This window comes from Hypanus sabinus, chromosome 5, assembly GCF_030144855.1.
Source record: "Hypanus sabinus isolate sHypSab1 chromosome 5, sHypSab1.hap1, whole genome shotgun sequence".
In the NCBI taxonomy this organism is placed as follows: domain Eukaryota; kingdom Metazoa; phylum Chordata; class Chondrichthyes; order Myliobatiformes; family Dasyatidae; genus Hypanus; species Hypanus sabinus.
Genome location: NC_082710.1, coordinates 181,011,590 through 181,024,040, shown reverse-complemented (window position 1 = coordinate 181,024,040; position 12,451 = coordinate 181,011,590). Strand labels below are relative to the sequence as shown.

The following is a 12,451-nucleotide window of genomic DNA, read 5'->3' as shown; positions in this document are numbered from 1 at the left end:
CCCTTCAGTTCTGCCGTAGAATGAACCAAGCTCTTCTCTGCGGCTTTATCTATGTTAGACTTGTTTAATGTGTTTCTGATCGCTGCTGTGGAAAAGAACACGATTCCTGCTTCACTGAAAAGGAACAGTCATTCCCCAGACCGCAGCGCCCCTGGTGGACAGCGGCGGTACCGCAGGGTTCAGTAACTCCCCGAAAATGAAAGGACCCTGAACCCGGAAGTACCGGGAGTTAACATGGCTTCGAAAGGACAGGTCGAGAGTTTAACCGAGGAGGCAATTTGTCCCATCTGCCTGGATTTCTTCACCGATCCGGTTATACTGGAGTGTGGACACAACTTTTGCCGCTCCTGCATCACACGGTGTTGGGACAGGGAGGAAAGAAACTCCTGCCCGGAATGTAGAGAGGAGATTGCGGACCGCACCCTCAGGGTCAATCGGGCCTTGGCAAATCTGTCTGAGAAAGCTCGAAAACTAAACCTGAATCTGAAAGGGAAGGAAAGTAAACTTCTCTGCGAGAAACATGGGGAAGAACTGAAGTTGTTTTGTGAGACGGACAAGACACCGATCTGCCTGATATGTGCGACTGCGCGGGAACACAAGTCTCACAACTTCATGCCGGTTAACGAAGCCGTTGAAATCTACAAGGTAAAACTAACCAGGTTTTGATCAGCTGCTTACTTAGTTGCATATTTTGGTCTAATGTCTTCACTCTCTGATTCCCAGGGTCGGGTTAAATCTTCCTTAGACTCTCTCACTAAAAAGAAATCGGTCTTCGAGGAAATGGAGCAACAACAGAAAGAGAAGATTTCTGGAGTTCGGGTGAGGCTCCGGGGCAGAACTTACAAATTCGCTGTGTAGTTTTTTTTCGCAACCCCAGTAACCTGTGATCGATCCTGACACCTGGGAGCTATCTGCGTGGAGTTTGCAAGTTCCCCCCATATCCAGTACCTTCCATTAGCCGACATTGCATGGTTGAACGGTAAATTGGCGACTGTAATTAACCTTGTGACGTTGGGTGGTCTGTGAATCAGGTCGGAGTTAGTGGGTCAGAGACGGAGTATATGTTTCAGGGAGATGTGGGGGAATGTGATGGAGGGGATTGTTCTGAGAACCAGCATAGACTTTAATGGGCTGAATGGTTACCTTCCATGTCAGAAGGAAATACCAAATATAGCATCAAATAGTAAACTAGCCTCTCCTTTCATTCACAGGAACAGTCACACAGTCTTCAGTCCCACATCACATCCCAGTTTGCTGAACTGCGCCGGGTTCTCACTGAGAAAGAGCAGCGTGCACTCCGAGATCTCAGGGAAGACGAGGCGAGGATTCTGAATCCAATGAAGAAAAACCTTCGAGAGATTCAAGAGAATTTAAATTACATCCAGGAGGAAATCTCAAAGTTACAGGAACGAATGTATCAACAAGAAAATATCACATTCCTCACGGTGAGAGATTTCAGTTTGTTTCTGTTGAAGTGCACCATCACAAAATGATACATTCTATCACAAATACTGTTGTCGGAAACTGATTTCCACCAGTCAGAACATCCTGACTGTTCAGAATTGTCATTGTACCAAACCGGCCTCCCACAACATCTGTACATCACAGGACAGTCTGCAACCTTCTCGGGAATGAGTTACTCTGATCAGAGCACTGAGCTGGTGGTCGTTTCTGTGATTCCCACGTATAATATCCCCGATACTCAGAGTGACACCCAGTTACAGTCACAGACTGTGAGTGTGTTTCTGATATTCTCTTCACCACATTTCTTGTGGGATTTATTAACAACCAAATGATGCTTTATCTTTGACTTTTGGTCTCACACAAGCAGAAATATTTTCTCAACTCCGACCCCATCAAATCCATTCAGAAAGTTAAATTCCTCCAACTGATCCTCTCTGACATCGTATCCAGATAAAAATGCACAACCTGTCCAGTGTCTCTTGCATTTCCATCCTCTCAGTTTTGGTATAAATTTCATAAACACTCCTTGTACTTTCTCCCGTGGTTCCCCTCTTTCTCCATTCTTTTCAGTTTGAGAGAGTTAAGTTGGAATTTTCAGCAGCTTGTAATAACTTGTCTCAGATTCCTGCTGTTCAGATGCCGACAGTCAGTCTCAGTCAGTTGAGATGTGTGTTTTATTTATTTCAGGAGGAAGCTCGTCGGAAGAGGAGGTAGGACATGGTCTTTACTGAAACTCTGTATGGATTTGTAAAATAGTTCAAACATTGCTGATGCTCAGTTTATAACCAGCTGTGTAATATTTACAGGATTAGTGATGAAGACAAGAAATTGTCAGTGACAGACGGTGCCCTACTGGTTGAAAAATTCTATCACCCCTATTTGTTCGACATAGCATTGGGAGAAGCGTTTGACGGCATTAAACGAGGTAAAACATACAGATTCATTCCGGAACCAACCCCACCTGCCGGGAGGCATCACTGCCACATGGTCAGCTGGAGATGTCAGACCCTTGAACACACCAAACCAGGGACAATATACAAACAATTCACTGGTCTGTTAGGTGAATCACTGCATCCTGATCCCATTTGCACTGGGCAAACAAGCCAATGCACGGGTTTGAATCCTGACATGGTAGTTCTGGAATTAATACTCCATTAATGACATTAAAGAGGATAAAATCTGGTATCACTGCGGTGACAGGGATTGTCAGAATAATACACCAGTCCTTCGAGCCCCTCCCCCTGTCTGACCTGTCCGTGACCGCAGAATGATTGACTCAGCTCTGCCCCCTGCTGGACTCGCCAGTCTCACTGTTGTGATCAAACCACCACATTGAGACTGAGCCCGGACACACCAACCAGCTTTAACACTGGTGGACACAGCATAACCGGTCTGGCAAATCTCCCTTACACACATTCACAAGAAGGCTCAGCAGATTGTAGTCAGAGCCTCAACATTGCACATTGTTCGTTCCCTCAGTATCCTGGAAACTATTCTCTTCAGACACAGTGAATGGTTTAAATTGAACAATTCACACCCGTGTCACACATTGTCAACATACACTAGACATGTGAAGACACATTGTAACATATAAATAGCTCAATGTGCACACTCACCTTCATTGTGTACACACACTCACTGATATTTACCTCAACCAACACACACCCACACATTGACACATTGATATATTGATAATATCCAAATGCACCATCAGACTGGGACACATTGTCAGAGACACAGACACATTTCCTTCTATTTGTCCAATATCCTTCTAACCGTTGCCTATTGTTGTACCTGTCTAAATTGATTTTATGGTATTTTAATTTTACATCTTTCGACGGCTTCCTTTGTCAGCAAATTTCACATATAGCCACTTCCCTCACAGTGAGAAAGTTGCCCTGCAGATCTCTTGAAAAATTTCCCCTCTCACCTTCAATCTCTGCCCTCTAGTTCTGGACTTCCCTAGAGTTCCCTGGTGTGACCTTCCAGCCCATTTTACGGCAGCACCTGAGCCACCCTCCAGTCTTCCAGGAGCTCACCTGTGGTGAAATGTGAAGCAAATATATCTGCCAGAGTCTCTGCAAATTCATCCTCTGTCCTAATGACGGGCTGTGGGGAGAAGAAGAAATCAATATTCATGACATCAGGTCAGAGGCTACCCAGGCAGAATATAAGGTGTTCTCCTCCAGCCTGAGGATGGCCTCATCTTGGCGCAAGAGGTGGCCATGGACCGACATTTTGGAACGGGAATTAAAATGTTTGGCCACTGGGAAGTTCCCCTTTGGGCGGATAGAGTGGAACCTCCTTTACTGATCAGATTCCAGCACAGGTTGGCCCTTGTGCTCCTGTTTCTCACCCTCCCACAGCTGTCTCCCACCTTCCCATCTCCCAACCTTCCCCGCAACCCCGCTCCGACTAGCGATCAAAACTTTCACTGTGTTGGTGTTGGTTTCACTTTCCAGTGTCTCCCAACTCCACAGTCCACACTCCCCACCCTTCCATTGCCTGGAACAAGCTGCCTGCCATCTTTCACCCCTCTTCAGTCCACAGTCACTTCAGACTCCTGTCTCATCACTCCCCTTTTCCTCTGCTCAATCTACACCCCTCATAACCCTATATATCTCTGTTAGTTCACCTCCCAGTCCATTTACCTGCATTTGGCCCGTATCTTTCAAAACACCCCTGTCATCATTTATCTGTCCCAGGCCTCAACTCCTATTCTGTGCCAGTTCCACAGGGCCCTCAATTCCCCCCTGTTACAGAAGATGATCGACTTCATTTTCTACCACATTACAGAAGCAAATGTGCTGCAGGTCCTAAAATGCAGAAAGGTCGATAAATCCCCAGGTCCTGATCAAGTGTATCCCAGGACATTGTGGGAAGCTCAGGAAGAAATTGAGAGGCCAATGGAGATATGTGTGTCATCAATAGCTACGGGTGAGGGGCCAGAAGACTGGAGGGAGACTAATGTTGAACATTTATTGAAGATCGACTGTAGAGAAAAACCTGGGAAATACAGACCGGTGAGCCTAAAGTCAGAGGTGGGTACATTAATGGAGGGGATTCTGAGAGACAGGATCTACATTCAATTGAAAAGGTCAGGACTAATCAGGGAGACCCAGCTTGGTTTTCTGCATGGACGGTACGGTAGCATAGTGGTTAGCACAATGGTTTACAGTACCAGTGACCCGGGTTCATGTCCCGTCACTGGCTGTGAGGAGTTTGTACGTTCTCCCTGTGACCGTATGGATTTCCTCTGGGTTCTCCGGTTTCACAGTCCAAACCCGTACCGGTTGGCAGGTTATTTGGTCATTGTAACTTGTCCCATGGTCAGGCTTGGATTAAATCAGGGGTTGCTGGGTGGTGGGGGTCATTGTAACTTGTCCCATGGTCAGGCTCGGATTAAATCAGGGGTTGCTGGGTGGTGGGGGTCATTGTAACTTGTCCCATGGTCAGGCTGGGATTAAATCAGGGGTTTCTGGGTGGTGGGGGTCATTGTAACTTGTCCCATGGTCAGGCTCGGATTAAATCAGGGGTTGCTGGGTGGTGGGGGTCATTGTAACTTGTCCTATGGTCAGGCTCGGATTAAATCGGGGGTTGCTGGGTGCTGGGGGTCATTGTAACTTGTCCCATGGTCAGGCTCGGATTAAATCAGGGGTTGCTGGGTGCTGGGGGTCATTGTAACTTGTCCCATGGTCAGGCTCGGATTAAATCAGGGGTTGCTGGGTGCTGGGGGTCATTGTAACGTCACATGGTCAGGCTCGGATTAAATCAGGGGTTTCTGGATGGTGGGGGTCATTGTAACTTGTCCCATGGTCAGGCTCGGATTAAATCAGGGGTTGCTGGGCGGTGGGGGTTATTGTAACTTGTCCCATGGTCAGGCTCGGATTAAATCGGGTTTCTGGGTGGTGGGGGTCATTGTAACTTGTCCCATGGTCAGGCTCGGATTAAATCAGGGGTTGCTGGGTGCTGGGGGTCATTGTAACTTGTCCCATGGTCAGGCTCGGATTAAATCAGGGGTTGCTGGGTGCTGGGGGTCATTGTAACGTCACATGGTCAGGCTCGGATTAAATCAGGGGTTTCTGGATGGTGGGGGTCATTGTAACTTGTCCCATGGTCAGGCTCGGATTAAATCAGGGGTTGCTGGGCGGTGGGGGTTATTGTAACTTGTCCCATGGTCAGGCTCGGATTAAATCGGGTTTCTGGGTGGTGGGGGTCATTGTAACTTGTCCCATGGTCAGGCTCGGATTAAATCGGGGGTTGCTGGGTGGTGGGGGTCATTGTAACTTGTCCCATGGTCAGGCTCGGATTAAATCAGGGGTTACTGGGCAGTGGGGGTTATTGTAACTTGTCCCATGGTCAGGCTCGGATTAAATCGGGTTTCTGGGTGGTGGGGGTCATTGTAACTTGTCCCATGGTCAGGCTCGGATTAAATCGGGGGTTGCTGGGTGGTGGGGGTCATTGTAACTTGTCCCATGGTCAGGCTCGGATTAAATCAGGGGTTGCTGGGTGGTGGGGGTCATTGTAACTTGTCCCATGGTCAGGCTCAGATTAAATCAGGGGTTGCTGGGTGGTGGGGGTCAAAGGGCCGGAAGGGCCTATTCCGTGCTGTATCTCAATAAATAAATTACAGCTGATGAAAGTGCAGTGGACCGTCTCCATGGAGTTTAGCGAGGGATTTGACAAGGTAGCAGAGAGTTAGATCACATGGGATACAGTACAATAGACAATAGACAATAGGTGCACAAGTAGACTATTCGGCCCTTAGAGCCTGCACCGCCATTCTGAGATCATGGCTGATCATCTACTATCAATAACCGGTTTCGGCCTTGTCCCCATATCCCTTGATTCCCAAATCCATAAGATACCTATCTAGCTCCTTCTTGAAAGCATCTAGAGAATTGGCCTCCACTGCCTTCTGAAGCAGTGCATTCCAGACCCCCACAACTCTCTCGTAGAAGAAGTTTTTCCTTAACTCTGTCCTAAATGACCTACCCTTTATTCTCAAACTATGCCTTGTGGTACTGGACTCTCCCAGCATCTGGAACATATTTCCTGCCTCTATCTTGTCCATCCCTTAATAATCTTTTATGTTGCAATCAGATCCCCTCTCAATCTCCTTAATTCCAGCATGTACAAGCTCAGTCTCTCTAAACTCTCTGCGTAAGGCAGTCCAGAAATCCCAGGAATTAACCTTGTGAATCTACTCTGCACTTCCTCTACAGCCAGGATGTCCTTCCTTAACCTTGGAGAATAAAACTGTACACAATACTCCTGGTGTGGTCTCACCAGGGCCCTGTACAAATGCAAAAGGATTTCCTTGCTCTTGTACTCAATTCCCTTTGTAATAAAGGACAACATTCCATTGGCCTTCTTCACTGCCTGCAGCACTTGCTCATTCACCTTCAGTGACTGATGAACAAGGACTCCTAGATCTCTTTGTATTTCTCCCTTACCGAACTCTACACCATTCAGATAATAATCTGCCTTCCTGTTCATACTCCCAAAGTGGATAACCTCACACTTATTCATATTAAACGTCATCTGCCAAGTATCTGTTCACTCACAGCCTATCCAAGTCACCCTGAATTCTCCAAACATCCTCATCACATGTCACACTGCCACCCAGCTTAGTATCATCAGCAAACTTGCTGATGTTATTCTCAGTGCTTTCATCTAAGTCGTTGACGTAAATCGTAAACAGCTGTGGTCCCAATACCGAGTCCTGTGGCACCCCACTAGTCACAACCTACCATTCCGAGAAACACCCATTCACCGTTACCCTTTGCTTTCTATCTGCCAACCAGTTTTCTATCCATGTCCATATCCTCCCCCCAATGCCATGAGCTCTGATTTTACCCGTCAATCTCCTATGTGGGACCTTATCAAATGCATTCTGAAAATCAAGGTACACTACATCCACCGGATCTCCCTTGTCTAACTTCCTGGTTACATCCTCAAAAAACTCCAATAGATTAGTCAAGCATGATTTGCCCTTGATAAATCCATGCTGGCTTGGCCCAATCCTATCACTGCTATCTAGATATGCCACTATTTCATCGTTAATAATGGACTCTAGCATCTTCCCCACTACTGATGTTAGGCTGACGGACGAATGTTCTCTGTTTTCTCCCTCCCTCCTTTCTTAAAAAGTGGGATAACATTAGCCATTCTCCAATCCTGAGGAACTGATCCTGAATCTAAGGAACATTGGAAAATGATTACCAATGCATCCGCAATTTCCAGGGCCACCTCCTTTAGTACCCTAGGATGCAGACCATCTGGACCTGGGGATTTGTCAGGCTTCAGTCCCATCAGTCTACTTATCACCGTTTCCTTCCTAATGTCAATTTGTTTAATTTCCTCTGTTACCCTATGTCCTTGGCCCATCAATACATCTGGGAGATTGCTTGTGTCGTCCCTAGTGAAGACAGATCTAAAGTACTTATTAAATTCTTCTGCTATTTCTCTGTTTCCCATAACAATTTCACCAAATTCATTCTTCAAGGGACCAACATTGTTCTGAACTATCTTCTTTCTCTTCACATACCTAAAAAAGCTTTTGCTATCCTCCTTTATATTCCTGGCTAGCTTGTGTTCGTACCTCATTTTTTCTCCCCGTATTGCCTTTTTAGAAGTTCTGTTGTTCCTTAAAAATTTTCCCAATCATCTGTTCTCCCACTCACCTTAGCTCTGTCATAGTTCCTTTTTTGTTAATGCTATGCAATCTCTGACTTCCTCTGAAGATCTGGAGTAGGATGCAGAGTTGTCTGGGTGGAGTCCTGTGACCAGTGGTTGTGCTGCAGGGATCAGTGCTGGGTCCACTGTTTTTCATTATTCATATGAATGATTTGGAGAGAACGTAGGTGACGTGTTTAGTAGGTTTGTGAAGGACTCTAATATTGGTGGTTTCATGGATAGTGAAGAGGTTATTTATTTATTTAGAGACAGTGTGAAACAGGCTGTCCCAGACCAACGACCGGCTCCACCCAGCACCCCAACTATTAAAAACCAGCCTAATCACGGGGCAATGTACAATGACCATTTAACCTGCAAACCGTTATGTCTTTGTACGAGCGTCACAGAGTCATAGAAACTAACAGCACAGGCCCTTCAGCCCACTTGGTCTATACCGAGGCATTTAAACTACCTGCTCCCATCGACCTGCAACGGGATCATGGTCCTCCAACTCCGACCATCCATGTACCATCCAAACTTCCCTTAAATATATAATTCGAGCTGGCATGTACCACTTGGGCTGGCAGCTGGTTCCACACTCTCACAACCCTCTGAATGAAGAAGTTTCCCCTCATCTTCCCCTTAAACTTTACATCTTTCACCTTTAACCCATGACCTCTGGTTGTAATCCCACCCAACCTCCATGGAAAAAGCCTGCTTGCATTTACCCTATCTATACCCCTCATAATTTTGTATACCTCTATCAAATCTCCACTCAGTCTTCTATGTTACAGGAATAAAGTCCTAAACTATTCAATCTTTTCTTATGACTCAGGTCCTCCAGTCCCAGCTACATTCCTGGAAATTTTCTCTGTACTCTTTCAAACTTATTTCCATCCTTCCTGTAGGTAGGTGACCAAAACTGTACACAATACTCCAAATAGGCCTCACCAACATCTCGTACAACTTCAACATAATATCCATCTCCTGTACTCAATATTTTGATTTATGAAGGCCAACGAAAAGCTTTTTTTATGACCCTATCTACCTGTAACACCACTTTCGATGTATTCTGGACCTGTTTTCCCAGATCTGCTGTAGAACAGTGTCCTCAGTGCCCGACCATTCACTGTGAAAGACCGACACTGGGGTCCTACCGAAGAGCAACAGCTCACACTTGTCTGCAGTAAATTCCAGCTGACACTTTTCAGCCCATTTTCCCAGCTGCCCCAGATCCAACTGCAAGTAATGATGGTCTTCCTCGCTGTCCACTCCTTCCCAATCTGTGGGATAAATCGGGAGCACCCGGAGGAAATGCACAAGGTGACAGGGAGAAAGTACAAACTCCTTACGGATGGTGTCGGAATTGAACTCTGAACTCTGGAATGCCCCAAGTGCTATAGTATCGTGTTATCCACTACATAACCCTGTTGCTCATCGTTTATCCAAGATTACAACAAGTTCTTGATTAATTGGGTCTCTGGGCCTTTGGATGGAAATTGATTTTAATTCAGAGAGATGAGGGTGTTGGATTTTGGAAGGTAAACCAGGACAGGATTTACACATCAATCGGGGGCCCTGGAGAGTGTTGTGGAACAGAGACCAGGAGGTGATTGTCTTCATCAATCAGAATACTGAGTACAGGAGTCACGTTATGAGTGTACAAGACATTGGGAAGGCCACGTTTGGAGCAGAGTAACTCACACAAACTGCTGGAGGAACTCAGCAGGTCAGGCAGCAGCTCTGGATATGAATAAACAGTTGATGATTTGGGCCAAAGTTTTGTGTGTGTTGCTTTGGATTTCCAGCATCTGCAGACTTTCTTGTCTTTATGATTTGCATCACTCTGTCCAGTGTTGGTGATCTTTCTACAGGAAGAATGTCATTAAACTGAGAGGGTATAAAACAGATTTACAAGGATGTTACTGGGACTGGAGGGTTTGGGTTATAAGGAGAGGCTGGATATTCTGGGTCTTTTTCCTGGAGGCTGCCAAAGGAAATCGTGGAGGTGGATACAGTTACAATAATTTAAAATACACCTGGACGGGTACATGGGTGGGAAAGGTTTAAAACAATAATGGGCAAATACAGGTAAATGGAACTAGTTCATTAAAGCGAGTTGGTCGGCACGGATGAATCCTGCCTCTTTAAGTGCTTCCACTGTTTACTCACCCCATCCTCATCCGGATCCAGTTGTTGCTCCACCCCTTCCTCACACCCGTTTCCACTGCTATCTCCCCTTATCACACGCTGCTTGACCGCTGAGATCCTCCAGAATTTTGTGTTTGTTGATCGAGGAAAATCCGCTCTCCATTTTGAGGAAAAACCTCGGGAAGATGCCTGTTGTCCATCCGCTGTGTTTGGGAAAGGGTCCCGTCGGCAACCCGTCAACCCCCAATCCCCGGACCCGGGGCAGCGCTGCCCGAGTCTCCCCCTGGTCCCGGGGCCGCGCTGCCCGAGTCTCCCCCCGATCCCCGGAGCCGCGCTGTCCGAGTCTCTCCCCCGGTCCCGGGGGCCGCGCTGCCCGAGTCTCCCCCTGGTCCCGGGGCCGCGCTGCCCGAGTCTCCCCCCGATCCCCGGGGCCGCGCTGCCCGGGTCTCCCCCCGATCCCCGGGGCCGCGCTGCCCGAGTCTCCCCCCGATCCCCGGGGCCGCGCTGCCCGAGTCTCCCCCCGATCCCCGGGGCCGCGCTGCCCGAGACTCCCCCGATCCCCGGGGCCGCGCTGCCCGAGTCTCCCCCGATCCCGGGGGCCGCGCTGCCCGAGTCTCCCCCCGATCCCCGGGGCCGCGCTGCCCGAGTCTCCCCCCGATCCCCGGGGCCGCGCTGCCCGAGACTCCCCCGATCCCCGGGGCCGCGCTGCCCGAGTCTCCCCCTGGTCCCGGGGCCGCGCTGCCCGAGTCTCCCCCCGATCCCCGGGGCCGCGCTGCCCGGGTCTCCCCCCGATCCCCGGGGCCGCGCTGCCCGAGTCTCCCCCCGATCCCCGGGGCCGCGCTGCCCGAGTCTCCCCCCGATCCCCGGGGCCGCGCTGCCCGAGACTCCCCCGATCCCCGGGGCCGCGCTGCCCGAGTCTCCCCCGATCCCGGGGGCCGCGCTGCCCGAGTCTCCCCCCGATCACTGGGGCCGCGCTGCCCGAGTCTCCCCCCGATCCTCGGGGCCGCGCTGCCCGAGTCTCCCCCCCAATCCCCGAGGACTCTTTAATTCTCTGCTTCTCTCCCCAGTCTCTGTCACTTTGGATGTGGAAACGGCGCATCCGCGGCTCGAGGTGTCTGAGGATCGGAAGAGTGTGAAACTGACCGGGACTCGGAGGGATCTCCCTGACACCAGGAAGAGGTTCACAGACTGGGCTTGTGTGCTGGGATCAGAGGGATTCACATCGGGGAGACATTACTGGGAGGTGGAGGTGACGAGGAATCGGTGGTGGAGTCTGGGAGTCGCCGCAGAGTCTGTGAAGAGGAAGGGAGGGGTCAGACTGAGTCCTGAGACCGGATTCTGGACCATCGGGCGGTTTGATGACGAGATGTGGGTTCACACATCCCCTGTGTCCCGTCTCGCTGCCGGTCCCATCCCCGGGAGGGTGGGAGTTTATCTCCGTTACGAATCCGGGACAGTTTCATTTTACAACGCGGAGACCAAGTCCCATCTCCACACCTTCACAGGGAATAAATTCACGAAGAAACTTTATCCTTTCTTCTGGAGTGGAAATGAAAACCAGTGGCTGAGAACCTGCTCCGGTTCCGCTCCGGGTCTGTAAACGGGTCGGGTCCCGGGACCGGCGTCAGGAGTAAGTCAGTGTAAATATAAATGTGAGGAGAGTGAAATAAACACGATGTGAGAATTATCGGTCCATTAATTTTAACCCGTTCATCGCATCCATCAACGGAACATAAACACTGCGGATTCAGCAGCAGCCGCGGGCGGCGGGTCCTGAACTCCCCGGCTCCCCCGGGTCCGAAAGTCTACCGGGACTGACGGGAAACTGGGACAAGTGGTGGTGGTGCTGACTGGGAGAGGGAGGTCAGGGTGAACCTTGGTAACACGGGACATGTTGTGATGGTACACACAAAGCGTCTGGGTCTCCCACTGTGTCGGGTAACATCTGTGGAAGGAAATGGGCAGGTGAGGGGTAATAGCTGAGGGAGGGGTGGAAATGTGTCAGAAACTGGGAGGTGAGAGGTGTCAGTGACAGAGGGCAGAAGATTTTGGAATCTGACAGGAGCGGACAGCGGACCCCGGAGTAAAGGGAGGGAGGTGGGGAGGAGTGTGTGGGAGATGGGCAGATGGAGAGGGTATGGAGGAGAGTGAAGCTGGG

The 12,451-nt window shown here is 49.3% G+C and overlaps 1 protein-coding gene across 1 annotated transcript; it reads left to right on the top strand.

Annotated features, from left to right (window-relative positions):
• The first annotated feature begins 205 nt into the window (after nt 1-205).
• On the top strand, nt 206-12,022 carry LOC132394698 (zinc-binding protein A33-like). The gene is made up of 6 exons (XM_059971080.1): nt 206-645; nt 724-819; nt 1,212-1,445; nt 2,152-2,174; nt 2,271-2,389; nt 11,361-12,022. Exons 1-6 carry the CDS (start codon nt 235-237, stop codon nt 11,891-11,893), a joined length of 1,416 nt encoding a protein of 471 aa, XP_059827063.1. The 5' UTR covers nt 206-234; the 3' UTR covers nt 11,894-12,022.
• Nucleotides 12,023-12,451: the final 429 nt, after the last annotated feature.